General features: G+C 41.7%; 1 protein-coding gene across 1 annotated transcript in view; it reads left to right on the top strand.

Moving 5' to 3' along the window:
- The first annotated feature begins 897 nt into the window (after positions 1 to 897).
- Positions 898 to 16,889, top strand: part of BMERB1 (bMERB domain containing 1) — a 54,915-nt gene continuing 38,923 nt past the window's right edge. Inside the window, exon 1 of the mRNA XM_072877681.1 lies at positions 898 to 1,115. Within this exon, the coding sequence (XP_072733782.1) occupies positions 1,010 to 1,115 (106 nt within the window). The 5' untranslated portion in view covers positions 898 to 1,009. The remainder of the gene's footprint in view (positions 1,116 to 16,889) is intronic.

The raw sequence follows: 16,889 nt of genomic DNA, 5'->3' as shown, positions 1-16,889 counted from the left end.
CTAAAACCCTGATTTGCTGTGGAGCACTGGTCAACCTGCCTAACTCCTGCTTCATTGTCATTACGTCAGAAATGATACCACATACAGTAAAGTGCAATGGGATTTCAGTAGGAAAGGTACTCTCCAACTGTAAAATGCTGTTCAGGGATTTTATCCATACAACCTCCCCTACAATAAAAGAAAAAAATAATAATAACAATAATTATCACCAGACTTGTGCTTTCTGCATAGTCATTTCCTTCTCTTCTAATCCCAGCAGGCTGCATAAGCAGCAAAGCTGCATGCTTATGAAAAATACATATGGTTATGAGAAATAAAAAATCCCATCACTTGTTTGGGTGCTGTCCTCTGGCTTTTGGCAACATGATGCAGGAATGAGTGCTATTCCATTCAGTGCAGGACTTTCAGGAAAGCCAAAGGCTGCACGCACAGCAACCTGAGATGTGTTGGACTGCAAAAGCCATGAGCGGCTGTGGATTTTACCATTATTCAGCTGCTCAGGCCAGAAGATGTGCCCAGTGCCGCACTGGCCACAGGAAGGACAGTCCTCCCGTGCCCTGGCAGTGGACGTATTTACTGACTCTCGCCTGCCCGAGTCGCTTCGGCTATGCAATGGGAGTGCACACCGCAGGTGCAGGGACGGGCAGAGACAAAACCAGCCAGCCAGGGGCTCTGAGCTGCACGGCACCACCGTTGCGGAGGTCAGTCTGCCCATCCAAGCGGGAGGGAGGGAACCGACCCGCCCTGGAGGGCCTGGCGGGTGGGGCGTGTGTGCAGCATGTGCCGGGCGACGGCCCCCTGCAGGGCCTTACGGCTCGCATTGTTTCCCTGCCTCCCCCCGCCCCAGCCCCGCACTGAGCATGTGCGCAGCGCCCCTTCCCCCCCCGCCCCCCGCGGGCCCCCGTTCCGCGCAGAGGAGCGGTGAGCTCCGCGTCGTCTCCGCGGCAGTCGGGCCGCAGCCCCGCTGGCATGGAGTGAGCTGCGGAGCCCCGCGCCGCCCGGCCGGGCCATGGAGCTGAAGAGGTCCATCTCGGCCAGCGCGGAGGCCGAGAGACCGATGAGGCGCTACGGGGCAGTGGAGGAGACGGAGTGGAAGGCGGAGGCGCTGGGGAGAAGTGAGTGGGGGGCGCGGGTGCGGGTCCGGCTGGCCAGGACAGCCCCGAGCGGCGGGGGCTGGCCGGCTGCAGCGCGGCGGTGCGGTCCTCCCGGCCCCGGGTCCGACGCCGGGGGCTCCTGTTAGCAGGGCGAAGCCGCCTCGGGCTTCTCGGGGAGGAAGGTTTGTGTGACCATTTTGCCCTCTGAGGCTGGTGCTTCCCGAGGGGGCTGTGTCGGAGCCAGACAGCTTTTCTCTGTCGAGGGACAGGGAAGCGGAGGGCTGGAGCCGTGCGGGTGCAGCTCCGGGCACTTCGGTGTTTCCTTGCGAAATGGGCTGCTCGCTCGCTCCGCAAAGTGAAGCGATGAGAGGGTGGCTGAGGAAGGATGACTGGGACGTTGGCTGTCCCTCGTTGTTTATTAGGTGGGATTTAATGTATAGCTTTTCATAAATATTGGTAGTCTTTAACGTGCTTCACATTTGAAAGGCACAGATCACAACCACGTTATTCCCTCTTGTTATCTCAGGCAGAGGTTCAGGAATACAGCACTTAGTTCACTTCTTCAGGGGTTGCACTGTATTTATGAGCTCAACAGATGCTCTGTGGTGGAAGAGCTTTCTTGAAATCATAATTTTCCAGAAAGCAGCAATTGACATAACCTTTCCAAAGTGCTGATGGAAAGAGTAGTTAAAAAGATACGTAGTTGCCAATTCAAGTTATCCATGGGACCTGGTCTTCTCTCAGATACCAGTTATTATTCTTTTATTGGCAGAACTATCTTCTTTACAACCTAATAAGCCTGTAAACCCCTTCTAATTTTCCAGGTAACCACTGAGGCAAGAAATCTTGAACAGCCTGTCACAAAAAGCTCTGTACTAGCATAAAGAAAAATATTTTCTAAGTTTCATCAAGTGTTTGATTAGGCCACAGGAAAAAAAGCTTTGTGTTTATCTGTTGTGACACCTTCATCTTGGCTGATACTGGGGTTGCTGATATTCTTGATTCACCATCCATCTTTTGATGTGCCTCGGGAAGTCTCACCTGGATGCCTTTTAACATCCCATGGCTTTGCAGCATCCTGGTAGCAGATTCTAGCCAGCGCTTTTGCTGTGTTTAGACTTTTCAGATACTGCTGTGTTCTGGAATCATACTTCACCTCTGGCTTCAGTTTTTCATGCATATGTTGTTGTCTACCATATGCTGATGACAGAGGTGTAACTCTCCCACTCTGATGCTTAAGTTGCAGTGTTGGTTTTGTTGCAGTGCCTGGCATAGGTTCAGGACTGAGTAACTCCAATTCTAAAATGGAATTGAAGACTGAAATCACTGTTGACTGTGAGTTGATTGACTCAGACACATGCAACAGTTTTGCAGGTTCTCTGGCATGATACAGACATGTGCTTTTCTTGTTCTCATAAATATGTCTGGTTTTGCTCCAGAGCTCAGGAGCTGAGTGCAGTGCAGCACTTGTAATAATAATAATAAGTGGTAGCTTGAGGTGACAGAAGGGCTACATCTTGCAAGCTTTGGACAAAAGATCATCTCTTTGGCAGAAGGCAACGTGGAGGCTGAGTGGGAGACCCGATCTGCTCAAAAATATGTGCTCAGCATTGAGCTTCCACCCAAATCACAGCTTGACTGGGTACCAGAATGGGCTGTTGGCAGGACTAGAACCAAGGTGCCCAGGTTTCTGCACCCTGGCTCTCCTGCTGAGCTGCCCTTCTGCACGCTAGATTCAGTTTAATGAGAATATTTCTCTGTGTATAACAATTTAGATATAGAATAGGAAGTGATCTAGAGGCCATGGTCTGTTCTTTGAAAAGCAGAAAGTTATTATATTAAGACTTTGCTATTTGAATAATTGATCTGTTGTTCGCTCATAGGCTTCAACTTTCTTAAAATACTGTAGAAAATGCTATTTATGGTAGCTGTTTTAGATGATCCCTGCATATCTTTCCTATTTTAATACTAACACGGAGTTCTGGTCACACTTTTGCATTGATTAAAAATAAATAGATCTTACTATTTACTTTAATGCTGCCTTACAGCATAGGTCCTAAATTGCATGACACAATGACAGTGGTCTCCAGAAGGTCTGGGAAGAAGCTGAAAAAGCATCATCCCCTTTTTTACTAATGTCAACAATTAGCCTTTGGTATTTGCATATTGTTTTAAATATGAAATGCTAAGTAATAGTATTAACAAAAGCAGAAGCCTATTACTGCATATGCATTTGCCCTTTTTACTCTGACGATTTGTTGTGTCTTAAATCAGGATCTCTTTGGAGGTAGAACTTGTGTATCTGTACAACATTCTGCATGATGGAATGCCGTTTCCTGGTCACTGCCTTTTGATGTGAGTGTAGTCGTATCACAAGAGAATGTACATCCTGATCATGTCCATTACAGAAAGAATGTCATGGAAGTTAGGTAGTTTCTATTTCATTTGTTAAATGGAAAGGGAGCTCTGTGTTAACTTCTCTATCTGTGGTACAGAAAGCATTGCAGGTTATTGGTTATAACCAAAGATGAGTTACTTCATAGCAATGAAGTGTAACATCATGCACATTTCTGTTCTACAATGGCCTCTTTCAGCCAGATTATCAATGGAGTTAAGCTGGTTCACAGTAGCTGAGGATCTGATGCCCTACAACCTGAGGGTGTAATGATCTCCAGTGGGTTTGCATGCAAAATACGAAGCAGATTGTTTAAAGGTATCTCTTGAACCAGACACTGAAGCCTTTCTCTTCACATACAGGAGGGAATTTCCAAGGAGTAGAGAAAATTAAAAATGATGGTGTACCATGTACAGAGCAACTCATGCATTTTCTAGTGCTTGCATGCAAAACACAGTCAGGCTTATAAATTGTCAGGCTTGTATAACAATAATGTGGTTACAGCCTTCTCAGTAAATGGCCTTTACAATATAGTCTTGGGGAGTCTGCTGTGAAGCAGAGTGCTGAAGCATTTTGGTCAGTCCTCATTACCAAGTGCACAGCTTCATTTAGAATCATCTGTCTTCCCATCAGCAGGGACTCATAATGCCCTGATTAAATAACTGCATGCCTCACCAGGGAAATAGCCACAAAGAAACAAAGCCGTTTTTCACCATGCTTTTGAACATTGCACTTCTCAGATGCATTTCTGCTGATCTTTTCCTTCCTCTTCCAGTTTGTATGAGGTCTGGAACTAAATGCAAAATTCACAGTGAATGCCCCACCTTCAGTCAGTATAAGGAAGCAGAAATGCCAGAAAACTGCAAAGGTTATGTTTTGATGCAATTTGGTGCACCATGAAATTTGCTTATTGTTTTCATTTGAATGGTAACTCAGCATTGGAGGTAAGCTGCCACACTCCTATATTGCAGAGGTCCACCTTTTCAACCGTTTTTGAGTATGAAGTGGAGATTAGGGGAAAGGGGCCTTATTACAGGCCAGCACTGAACAGGAAGCTGGACATCCTCAAGAGGAGACTCAGTAATAGCATGAAGCCTTCGTAGCCAGCTTTACTTGCTCTCCCTTCATGCTGTGAATGTTGTATCACAGATTATGCCCAGGCAAGGTACCGTGAGATGGCAGTGCACTCCAGAACAGCACCAGTGGGGTGATTTTATCTAGTTCTGAGATTGCTCTGATCTGTTCCAACAGCAGAAAGATAGTACTGTTCCCAGGTTCACAGAGATCCTGCGCTGACACATGTGAAAGCCTATTTCACCACATTCCGTTAGTCTATCTTGAAAACCTTTCTAAGCTTGTTAGCCAGAAGGAGACTCTTGTATGTATTTATATGCTCCACTGCTGAGCACTGAGAGTGGTTCAAACACTGAAAATATGCACTATTTAATATTTTGCATTTGTATTTCTTGGCAGCATGGGAAGGTGGATGGCTTGTATCTATCCAGAACATTTTTGGTTCAAGACCAGTTTGTTTTAGAAGTGCTGTTATGCACAGAGATGGTCTTGCAGCTTGCAGAAGCTTGAAAAGCTAAAAAGAATAGATCGCAATAACATAGATAGTGGTCCTGTAGCCAGGTTGTCTTTTCTCTTTGGTGAACAAAGAATGAAGAAAAGGCATTTATACCCTGGTTATGGGCACTTGCTTTATGTAATCTACTGGGAACTGCTTGTGTCACCTTTAAGGCCTGATGTCATTAACAGAACAGAATGGCTGCATCTTAGAACAGGATGTAGCTCATGATGTTTTAATGTTGCTTAATAACATTTTATAATAATTTGAAAAATTTCTGTTCCAATATTAAAAAATCAATCAAGTAGCAACAGAGAAACACACTTGTCTTGCACAGCAAAGCCTGCACAGTGTCCTGTGACATCTATCTGTCATTCTGGTCACTGACAAGTAGTTAGGATGGGTTTGTATTAATCACATGCCTCTATGTATTAGTCAAAAAGTAGGTAAATGCCATTTTGTTCTTGAATTTTTGTGTCAGCTTTATAAAATTTGGAGATTTAATAGCTGTCTATATATCTAGTACAGCCAGACTGGATAGTATGTTGGTTCCTGTAAGACACCAGTGCGCTCCTGTGTATTCGTGCTGGATTGGTCCCAAGTGACTGTAGAAGAGCAAACTTACTTAGACTCCAACAAAGGTGGACGCAGCCCTGGTACTTGGTGGGGGGTACAGCTGAATGTCCTCATTCTTCTTCCTCCTTCATGAGAGTGAAAGGTGAGTTGTGTTGTCTCACAAGACAGGGAAGGAAATGTGATTAGAAAGTTGCAATGGTGCCCAGGGCTGCCAAGTCAGAAACTACAGAGCAACGCTGGGAATTCAGGAGTTCTCAACATGAGGGAAGACTCATGAGTTGGGACTGACAAGGGGCTGAAGTTTACTCTGCACCACCCACAGTTAAATCCAAACTTGCATCAATTATAGCTGTTTCTATCATCTGGCAGTTAAATATTCAACCACACACCTGTGAGCCTTCTTTCATAAACCCCACATATTGCACAGACATCCACAAACCCACTTCAGTGCTTTGCATAAAAACTCTCCATTACTGTAACACCTCTCCAGTCAGTCAGGAATGCAGTATGACCCTGCCTATCATGCTCTCGTGATATTGTCCCCCAAACTCATCATGTCTTCACTCAGATTTAAAAAAGAAAAAACAAAGACATTTCACAGGCACAAACGGAATTTATATAGCCCAACTACTACTGCTGTTCTTTCACAGTGATGCCCTTGTGTTACTGTAAATTCCCCTAAACTGTTAATTGTATCTATTACAGGCAATAACAGACAAAACAGATCAGGCTTATCCAGACCATCTATTAAGATAGGTGGGAAAGAAGCTAACTGAAGGATATACACAATTACATTTCTTTTTATAGAAGCAGCAAGGCTGCTGGCTTTATGAAGGTCTGAAGACAGGCTTCAAATAGAGAATGTAATTAATATTCTTTCATGTCTCCATTTAAAAAAATAAAACCAACTGTGTAAAAAATTTTGAAATTTTTACAATTTCAAAATTGTAAAAAAGAGTGACCAAGAAATTAAAATGTGACAAAACCCACTATTAGTGAACCCCACACCATTTTAGAAAATGTTTGACAAAATACTGTAATCAACAAAGACAACTGATTCAATGGATGATGCCAGTTCTAGATTTTTTTCTTGTTCATCATTATTAATGTTAGCATATTTAAATTGTAGTTCAAGAGGAGAAGCAGCCTGTGTCTGATTGGTGAAACACCCACACTGAAAATCAGAAAGGATTTCTAGAAAGGATTGAGGCTGTTTTCTACAAAATAGTTGTAAAACTCACCTGCTTCAATGGCAGTCAGATGGCTCTCAAATTCTCCTACACAGCTTAGTGTTTCTACAAGTCAGTGGTGATTTTGGCTAGCACTATGCACATACAATCTATCTGCATTTTCATTGCTTATCCACTCTTACACATACGATATCCCCATCCTTCTTCTGCAAAATATTTCTTAAATATAGAACCTGTCACTTAATAATCTCCACCAGGTCATTCCTGCATCACCTGTAACTCATAAAGGAAGGGTGTATCTTGGTTTTGTTTTACTTCTCAAAGAGCCAGGAGAATGAGTTACAGAGTGAGACTAATCCAGGTTATACTATCTACATATTGTCTCATTTTTCTAATTCCTCCTCCCACAGCTGGGTGCTCCAGGCAGCTGCTGAGACAGAGGAAGAAAGAAAAGGGAGAACTGGCAATATTTTAGTGCCTTGGAGTGCATTCCTGCTAAAATATTGGTCAACAATAGGAGGAACTGTGACCTTTAGAGCAGCTTCTTCCAGGTACTACTTCAGGTTGGTCTCCCAAGTCCACAGAATTCTGTAGCACAGATCTCCATAGAAATATACTTTCCTATATGGTGATGGAAGTAAAAACAGTTAATGGGCTACCCTTGTCTCCTTATCTCCCTCTATGATAGTCTCCCTATCATATTTCATGAGTTTTGCCCTTCCTTCACTTTTCTATGTAGCTATGGGCTATGTGTGTCCAAGGTTTCTCAACAAAAAGTGCAGCTAATTTACTCCCTAACTTGTCCCATGGTTCTGAACGTAATTGTCTCTTGACAATACTTTGTATCCTACAGAGTCCAACCTGCCTTACAAAACACAGACAAATGAGAAAAACAACCAAACCCACCCCAATCTAATCAAAGACAAAGGGGCTGAGTGTAGCAGGAGTCTGGCTAATTCTGGATAGGGGCTACCTTGCAAAAACCATGTTGGTTATTATGGATCAGGATCTTACTGCTGCATATCTACTTGTGTGTGTCAGCAATGACATTTGTCTCGGCTGAGACACTCCTAAATCAGAGGGTTAATGGCTTCCAAAATTTCTGTGCCCAACTGTATGTACCAGGCAGGAAATCAACACTTAATGTGTAATGACTTCCAAAATTTCTGTGCCCAACTGTGTGTACCAGGCAGGAAATGAACACTTAATGTGTAATGCAGTGTTTACATTAAAACCAGTGCCAACCAGTAATTGTTGGAAAAGTTATAGATGATGCTAAGGTGTCATATTTGCGACTGTTGCTCGTGAATTTTCCTATTTGCTTTAAAGATACTTTACAGAAAAAATGCATTAGAGCTGGAAAGTAGGATACTTTGAACTACACACATCATCCCTGCTGCTGGTAGCCTGTGGGATTATGGACTCAGTCTGTGTAATTTTTTTTACTATGTTTGATAATTGATCCCTTAGTTGCATAGCATGTTTTCATCACAGTAGCCACTTGTGAGAATGTGTTTGTGTCTGTCTCAAGGCTGCGTTATAAAACAGGATTAAAAACTTACATTCAGGATTGGGCATGCACTGCAAAGTACTGTGTATCGTGTGTGAAGTTTATAGAGTTTTCTTGTAGTTACTGAGCACAAGAAAGGTTGGAACTCAGCACTCTGTAATCCTGAATCCCCAAGTCCTTTTCCTCTGTAGCTGAACATGTTCCATTTTCATAGAAGTCTTACTTAGTAAAATAGTCCCAGAGACTCAATAAATAATGCTAATTTATTTCCATGAAACATGTTCTGCTGTCTAACTACATAAAAGGCATAGTATAAATGCATTCAAAATTCAAAGATGAAAAATGTATGCTTGGAGGGCAAACTATGAGAAATCAGCAGGAGCACCCTTGGATAATTATGTTAGTTGCCCTTCAGGATCAGCAATGAAACATGAATTATCAACATTTTGTCAGTTCATAAAGGGCAAAATATTTGAGAAAATAATTTTAAGAGAATTTGTCATTAAATGAGGATGAATGATTTTCAGTGAGACAAGCTGCTCATTGCAAAAGCCTAATGACTGCAAACACTACCAAAATGCAAGAGGTAATTTGTTATTGTAAGAATATTAGCAGTGTTTAAGGATCTTTTTATAGCCCTGAACCCTTCCCCCTCCCAAACCTTTACTGATTAGGGATTTAAGAGGTTTTGTACAGACACATTTGGGTTTTTATATACTGATAAAATCAGAACAAAAGATTCTTATAAGAAAGTGGTTTAATGGTTTTGTTCATCTCTTGGAGAAAACAACTCCAAAACCAGAAAAGGAATCAACAGTCAGTTCTACCACTAATGCCCTTTCAGTCCATGAGGCCAAAGTAAGTTTTAGAATAATGGTATTGAAGCCAAATGAGCAAGACAGTGACCTGACCTCTCTGGGAAATGACAGAGAAGCCTGACTGACACTTTCTTAGTTACAAATACAAAACACAGTCCTAACTTGATTGACAACAGTGGAAATTTCCTCACTGCTTCAATAAAAGCAAAACTGGACTGGGCTCTGTTCACCTCGATTCTCTTTAGAAAACTCTGGTGAGGGAATCTGGGGGCTGTGTCAGTTCCATGAGGATTCCCCTGGTGATCTGTCTCAGGCTGTCCCTTGAGTTTGGTCTCTGCCCTCAGTTCTCACTGGGCACGTCCTGCAGTCCTGCAGAGCCTTGGCAAGCAGCAACAAGCATTTGCTCCCTGGAGAACCGTTTGCACTGGCAGGGGTAATGCCATTTCAATCTTTTTGTCTCTGAGCAGTGAATCATTAGGTAATACATTGGAGCCCCTACGGTGAGCAGCTGTTCCTCAAACTATCCTCTTTTACAGGGGAAGAGGAAGTCACAGAAATTCAGTTATGCATTTGTGCCCCCGCTCTCTTTATCCAATCTGTAGTTTCTCTCCTCTCATCTTCTACCATGGATTCCCGTACAACTTCCTCTGGGCACTGTGCCTGGGAGGGGACTGAAGTTACTGCAGTTTGGCAGACTCTAAGACAGAGACATTTTTCTTCAGGCTGATACTTGTCTGTAGCACAGACAGAGTATGTGGGATGTGATAGTGAAGGGCACAGCCATGGAGTTTTGAAAGCCAGTAAAATCAAGATCCATTTGTCTCTGCCTTGGTAAGGTGTGAAATATCCTGCGATTACAAAATTTCTTCCTTTCTCTCATACAAAGAGAAGGTGACAGCCAGCTATCCTTTGTCTCAGTGATACAGATTAAGACTCTGCCAAACTGCCTTCGTTTCCTCACCTCTGAGACCTCCAGGGAGGCAGTCAGCTCAGCCTCACATCAGCCCAATGTCAGTTGCGAGGAAGAAAATATTAGCATATTTAAAGAAAACTGAATCAAAATTAAGTATGCAAAAGCAATTAACTTGGTGAAAACAGAGGTTGCTAGAGAATGACTCCACATCCACAGATGAAAGGCAAGTGCAAAACAGATTTGTTTGCCAACTGTCATCATTATTTTGTGTGAGTTGAAGAGATGGAGCCCTGTGCTGTTTCACCTGAGCATACACTGAGAAAGAACCAGCTGGTTTTGGCTCTACTGGCTCTGGCAATTTCATCTTTAAGGAAGGGCACAGCTTTTGCCTGTGGCTCCCTGAAAGCACTGTATGCCTCTTATGTTGGAGAACAAGACCCCAGTATGATTCGCTGCTGCCTGGCCTTCCACTTTGCTGTCAGACTGTACACATTGTATCCCTCTGGGAAATTACTAGTCTTTTCTCCTATGAAATGTGAAACACCTTTTTTCTTGGCTTCTGAGGAGCATCTTCTCAATATTTAATTGTTTGCTGGAATGGGAACCTGTTATGTGAACCAATTTCATTACTGTCTGAAGCAATTCTCCATACCAGTATCACTTTGGCCTTTACTGGATTGGACTTGTATGTCTATAATTTATCCAATGGTTTTAAGGTTGCCTAAAATTATCTACCAGCTGCTGGGAAGATGCTTAGAGCACTGTTAGAAAACTGTGTTATTAGAGAATCGTGTCACAGAGGGAGGAGAGAGAGAGAAGCAAGCTTTCTGGTATGCGATCGGATAATTTCAAAGGAGAATATTGTAAAGATGTGAAATTTAGAAATGTCAGTGGCCATTTTACTATTATTTCACTTGCAACATATGCTGCTCTTTATCAATTGATGCTCATAGGAGAAACCATAAAACCATATATTCCTAAAGAGGTTTTGCAATACTTTTTGAAACTGAACATTTTGGTGCCTTTTTTTTTCCTGAAACAAAAAATTAATGAAGATAGAAGAAGTATTTTAAAAATACCAAACTAAATAAGCTTTAAAAAACTGAACATTGGCTGTAGCTGGCACTGTTACAGCATTTGAAACTTAAATGCTGAAGCTTTGTGTTAGTATTACAGGATCAGAATATGACTCTAGTGAGGAATAAAATGGAAAGCCACAGGCTGGTTCCTTTGACCACTGAGCAAAATGACAGAGGTAAATGAACAAGTAATGTGTGTTTCTTAATATTGCTTTTTAATTCTCCATTACATAAGATGAATTGATGAAGCATGAATTGCTTTCCTTGGAGTGTGGCTTAAACCCAGTCTTGCTCCAGATGGGAATGTGCATTGATTTCAGTGGGAGCTCCACGCTAGGGAAGGTACCTGCCACAGTAACTAACTGTATCAGTTTCTATTTACAGCCTTCTGATAGCGCTGAATCTCATGCAGGGCTGGGCATGGAAAACGCTTCCTGAGTCTTCCTGACTCCTGGCAGTCTTCCTGAGCCAGACTAAAATAGCTTCTTGCAGATAAAGGTCTAACCCAGTGCCACTGAATAAAACTGACAGTGAGGGCTTTTGGGTTAGACCTTCAAAGGCAATTTTCCCTCATTTTTTGTGTCTCGTTTTGGATCCATTTTCTCATAGGAACAGCTGTCAGATCCTATACACTGTGCAAACTTTCCCACCAGGCTGCATATAGCTGCATATTCTTCCCATTCTCTGAAGGACAAGCTGCTGTTTAAAGTGCACAAGGCTGTATTTTCAATTCATAACATGATGGGAAAAGGTGAAAGGAATATGCAAAAAACCAATGGTAATTACATTGTCAGCATCATGACTTACTTGAATATAAACCAAGTTTCCATCTCACACAGATTTATTTTGAAAAATAAAATACCATTTTAAGCAGTCAGTCCGTTCGCCTGTCCCTCTGCCCTGCACACGCCCCACCCCACCCCCACCTTCCGGTGTGAAGGCATTAAAAGAACAGATACCGAGAGCTAGGTACTTTAGGTACTAGCAACTCCTGTCTCTTTTGCAGTAGCTTTAAGATAATCAGAGAGATACTAGAAAAGATAGCCCCTGTTCTCACAAATCAGACCTCTAGAAATAGGTAACTAACGCAGTTTGATTTCTGGTTGGTTTTTTTCTATGTCTCTGTGGCATTGGAGGTCCCTGGAGAGAGGACAAAGGCACTGGTGCTTGTGGTGTGAGAAACACTGAGGTACCTGGAGGCAGTCAGTGACTAGCATGGTCCCTTTTTGTTCACTTTATAAATACAGAAATAAGTATTCAGTAGAGATTTAACAGTGGTACTAGGACGATAATTGGGGGAGGAGGGGAATATTAAGGCCTATTTCAAGGCTTGGATACATTTTATGAAATTATTTCCATATACTACCATGGGGTTCTGATCAAGATGGGTGCCAGAGCTCTTGTACTGGCTCCAGCAACATTTTCCACTACATTCAGTTATTTTCTTTGACATACAGACAACGGTGTGCTAGAATGAATGACTGAGCTTAATTCATCCACTCTCCTTGATTCCTCCTCTCTTTACTGCAGCTCTCTCTGCCTCATCTCCTAAGTATGTTCATTCAAAGAAAAAAAAAAAACAACTATGACTCAAACCACAGCACTCCTACTCTAGGGTTTGTATATTTAAAACTGCAGTGATTTGAGGACTGGACAGACCACACCTAATGCATATAAAGCCCTCTCAGCTTGTGTAGTCCAAGTTGTGTCTGTTCAGCAGAGGTGTAATGCAAGGGTGCTGAAACTTCAGGCTAATTCCCTATCAAAAACAAAGAGCATGTACAAGACCTCTTCCAACAGGAATCTTAGCCAGGCAAAGCATTTTTTTCAAGTGTCTTCCTAGTTTTATTTTGTTGCAGTGATTTCATAATTGCTGATGTGAGTTTTTTCCTCAGTAATTGTTATGAAATTTTATTGTGTTTACCTTTTATGTAGAATAGTCTGGATATAAAATACCTTGGTAATAATTTCTTATGGTGAAGAAAATCATAGCACTTAATTTCATTGTTTTAAAATTACGTGGCTAGTCACAACAGAGTAAATCTATTGTAACTATTTTCATGCTGGGAAGGTGTTACACCACTGTGTTGCAAGCAAGAAAAACCTGTCTCCTTCCATGAGTCCTACACATATATAGGTATTTACACCAAAGGAGAACATTGTCCTTGTAGGATGTTTTCATTCACTCTGCCCAAGGGAGAAAATACATTCCTTAGAAGTCAAATCATTTGCGTGTTTATAAGGAGGCCATCCACTGCCTTTCACAGGAGTAAAATATACAAGGAGCAGGAAACAGAGTCCCTTCTCATAGAATAATTTTTTTAATAATTTTGCCGGGCTTCCTTATTCTGGAGTGGTAGAAAGGCAAAATATCCCAGCTAGAAACCGTTTCATATGTATTAGAACAGATGATCAGAATTCTCATCAGTTTCTAGGTACTATGGAAAGTGCTCTTCTACAAACAGTAGGGAGAGTTTTCTGTATGCTATCCAAGAAGACTGGATAGCAATGACATTTCTGTGGGCAAAACCAGGGCATTATCGAGTGTTGGGTAGGATAAGATAGGTGTTTGCTGGTGAGTCAAATAAAGAAACAGGCAGCATGGGAGATGGTAATTTTGACATGTGTGTCTTTCTAAATGAATCAGTTATTGCAAATGAGCTGAAAATTGTGCAAACAGATGCAAATAAAATAGCATGAACTGTTTACAGCAATACTTTAGTATTAGTTTATACCCCAGTCTGCACCAACACAAACTAGGTCAGAGATAATCGATTCAGAAGAAAGGTCGGTAAAAATGAGACTCATCACCAAAGGCTTATTTAATCCAGGAGGTGATTAACTTTGCGTAGTGACTTCTGAGGAAATAATTAAAAGGAACTTACCCTTTTTTGTTGTTACAAATAAATTCCCATTAAAAATTAGAATTTGTAAACAGAACTTAAAATTGCAAACAAAAGGTAAATTCATTACTTAATCCAGTAGAATTTACTTAAATCACACTTCTGTAAGATCTATTATTAGTCTGCTAATAGTAACATATATGAGCAGTGGTCTGAGACAGGTTACAGTGAGTGTGTTTTGTCTGTTCAGTCTATCTGATAATACTTCCTGAATAGAGTCAATATTTGCTGGTTGCAAGAAGTTTTCATATAGCAACAGGGGAGATATAAACACCTAATGAAATAGGAAAATCTCATTGTAAAGCCAAAGAATTGAACAGAAAAGATTACCTGAGGGGGGAAGAGGAAGAAAAAAGGAAGCAATTTAGCTTAATTCATTTCTAAAAACAACAGATTTCATGCTGGTGGCATCCCAATATTTTACTGAATGACAAATCTGTTTCAAGCTCTTTTTGAGCTTATGTTTAATTCATATAGGGAATTTCCACTTAAGAAACACAGGAGTCTGGTCTGTTGGTTTTGTGGTGGCTGATTCCCAGAGATGTGTATGTTCAGCATATGTCAAAGATCTAGACCTCAAGCTTTGTAACGTAGAGATGTACTGAGATCAGATTCTGGGCTCAGATGAAAAAAGCTATTGATTTTTCTAAGACCTCCCTCATAAGAAAGCTGGCTTCTCATATGAGAGACCTCCAACTTTGCACTAAGTATTTGTATCACACACACTGATTTTTGCAAAACAGAGAGAATTATTTCATTTTCTGGTGTAAGAGATGAGGTCACACATTACCTTGGTACTGAGAATTTCTCTGGGCAGCATTTTAAATGGGACACATTCCCAGGCTGGGTATATAATTAAGAAAATCTTCTCTAAGGCGGTGATATGTGATATAGCTGTGACTGTGATAAGAAACAGCTGTTTATTCAAGAAAGTAGGCAGCTCCCTTTCCATCCCAAAGCTGCTCAAATCTTGGGTCTAAGCTGCTTATGAGTAAAGCACAGCAAATTAGGGGCCTGTATCTTCCCTAAAACAGGCAGGTGGGGAGGGTTGAGGAACTGGCATGGCCTTTACCCTGTCCCACTTCTTGGCTGCTGGAAAGATTTGGCAGGTGCAAGTTGAAAGGGAAAGATGTACAGCAATTTACTACACACCTTCTCCTGAGCCAGGAGGAAGCAGAGAGCACGGCTGGATGCAGAGCCCCTTGGCTGGTGCCCCTGTTTTCAGGCTCAGAAAAAACCAACCTCTGCACCAGAGCTGCCTCCCACTCCTCACAAAATCCAGGTCAAGGCTGACGCAGGCTGGACAGTAGTAATGACTTGTTATTCACAAACAAATGAGACAAATTGCTGGGTTTTCTGCAAGCAGCACTTACTTGAGTGCTGAAACTATTTCATGCAAGATCAGCTAATTTGTCTCATCTGCAGAGATTTATTCATTTATTTATTTGCCTGTGTGTAGGGGGAGAGAGAAGAGAGAGAAACCAGAAGAACAGAATATTAGGAGAAGCTTCTGGTTTTAGACCTACTGGGATATTGAGGGCACCCTTCCATCAGGTTAGGTCAATAGGAGAATCACTGATATGAAATACACAGTGGTACATCTCCTAGCAAGAGGTGGAAAAATGCCACTCTATAATTTCAGTTACAGCAAGACAAATTAGGTTGCTTAGTTTCAGACTGACATGTAATGTAGTCTGGGGGAAATTGCTTTCACACCTCACCTAAAGCCACCAGCCAAATGTGTGAAAAATCCTCTTGTCAGAGCATCTGGCAACAAGGAATGCAGTACTGATACCTAAACTAGAGTTTATTTAAAATTGGAATAACAGTAGGAACCCTGCAAAACGTTCTTGCACAATTCAATTACAGTACTTTGTTAAGTCTTTCATAATTCTCTGCAGACCTAATTATATGGACAGCTCTTCTTTAAATCCCACTCAAAACCACTTAATCCTTCTTTATACACAACAGAAATGGCTGGATGAGATACCACAGGCTGTTTTCCAAATGGACTGTACTAGTCTTGAAGAGTTTGTGGCTCAGTTCAGGCACTGGCGATGCTGGAAACTGAAGTCTGAAATGGTCACACCAATCATGATGATGCCCTTCCAGTGTGCTGTAATTGCTCTGAAAAATTTCTGTATGTGAGCAAGTCCTTTTTCCACTGTATCACTATATCTGAGATACCAGTAAAGACACTCTGTGTTGCTAGATTTTTATGTCTGATCTGTGATAGGAACTGTACTGAGATGATACCAAGCTGGATACTGAGCAGTCACTCGTAGAGCAGCTTGCATCTGAAGGTGTGAGCTGTAGTGACCTTATCACAGCCATGATAAGAAAAAATAAAGTTAAACCTGCCAAATTTAGAATCTGGATATTTGAATACTGTCTCAACTCAGAGATGCAGTTTATATTAAAACAGAGGATTCGGTTTCAGCCGAGTGGAGAATCACATGTGAATCCATGAATAATGCCTCTGGAGTTTCATAATTCAATGGGACTTGAATTTAAAAAGGATTTTATAAAAAGACATTAATTCCAAACTCCCTTTGCTATTTTCATGATTCTGTTTTCCTCATTTTTATGCATTTGCCCTCTAACAGGCTGAAGAGATGTATGCAACCTTGTTATCATTGACTGTAATGGAAATTGGCTGGGGCATGCAAATTGCTTAGACCGAGTCTTGGAATCAACTTCAAAGTAGCAAGGTTGAGCCCTATAATTGCAGTGTCAAAGCCCCTAAGGGTTTTCAAGACCCAATCTGTGAGTGTCATTAGGGTAATTTATGTTAGTGGACATACTTCTGCATACCCTGAATTTATTTACATCAGAAGCACT

This window comes from Ciconia boyciana, chromosome 13 (assembly GCF_034638445.1).
Source record: "Ciconia boyciana chromosome 13, ASM3463844v1, whole genome shotgun sequence".
NCBI lineage: Eukaryota > Metazoa > Chordata > Aves > Ciconiiformes > Ciconiidae > Ciconia > Ciconia boyciana.
The sequence above is the reverse complement of the archived record's forward strand: the minus strand, read 5'-3'. Positions and strand labels throughout refer to the sequence as shown.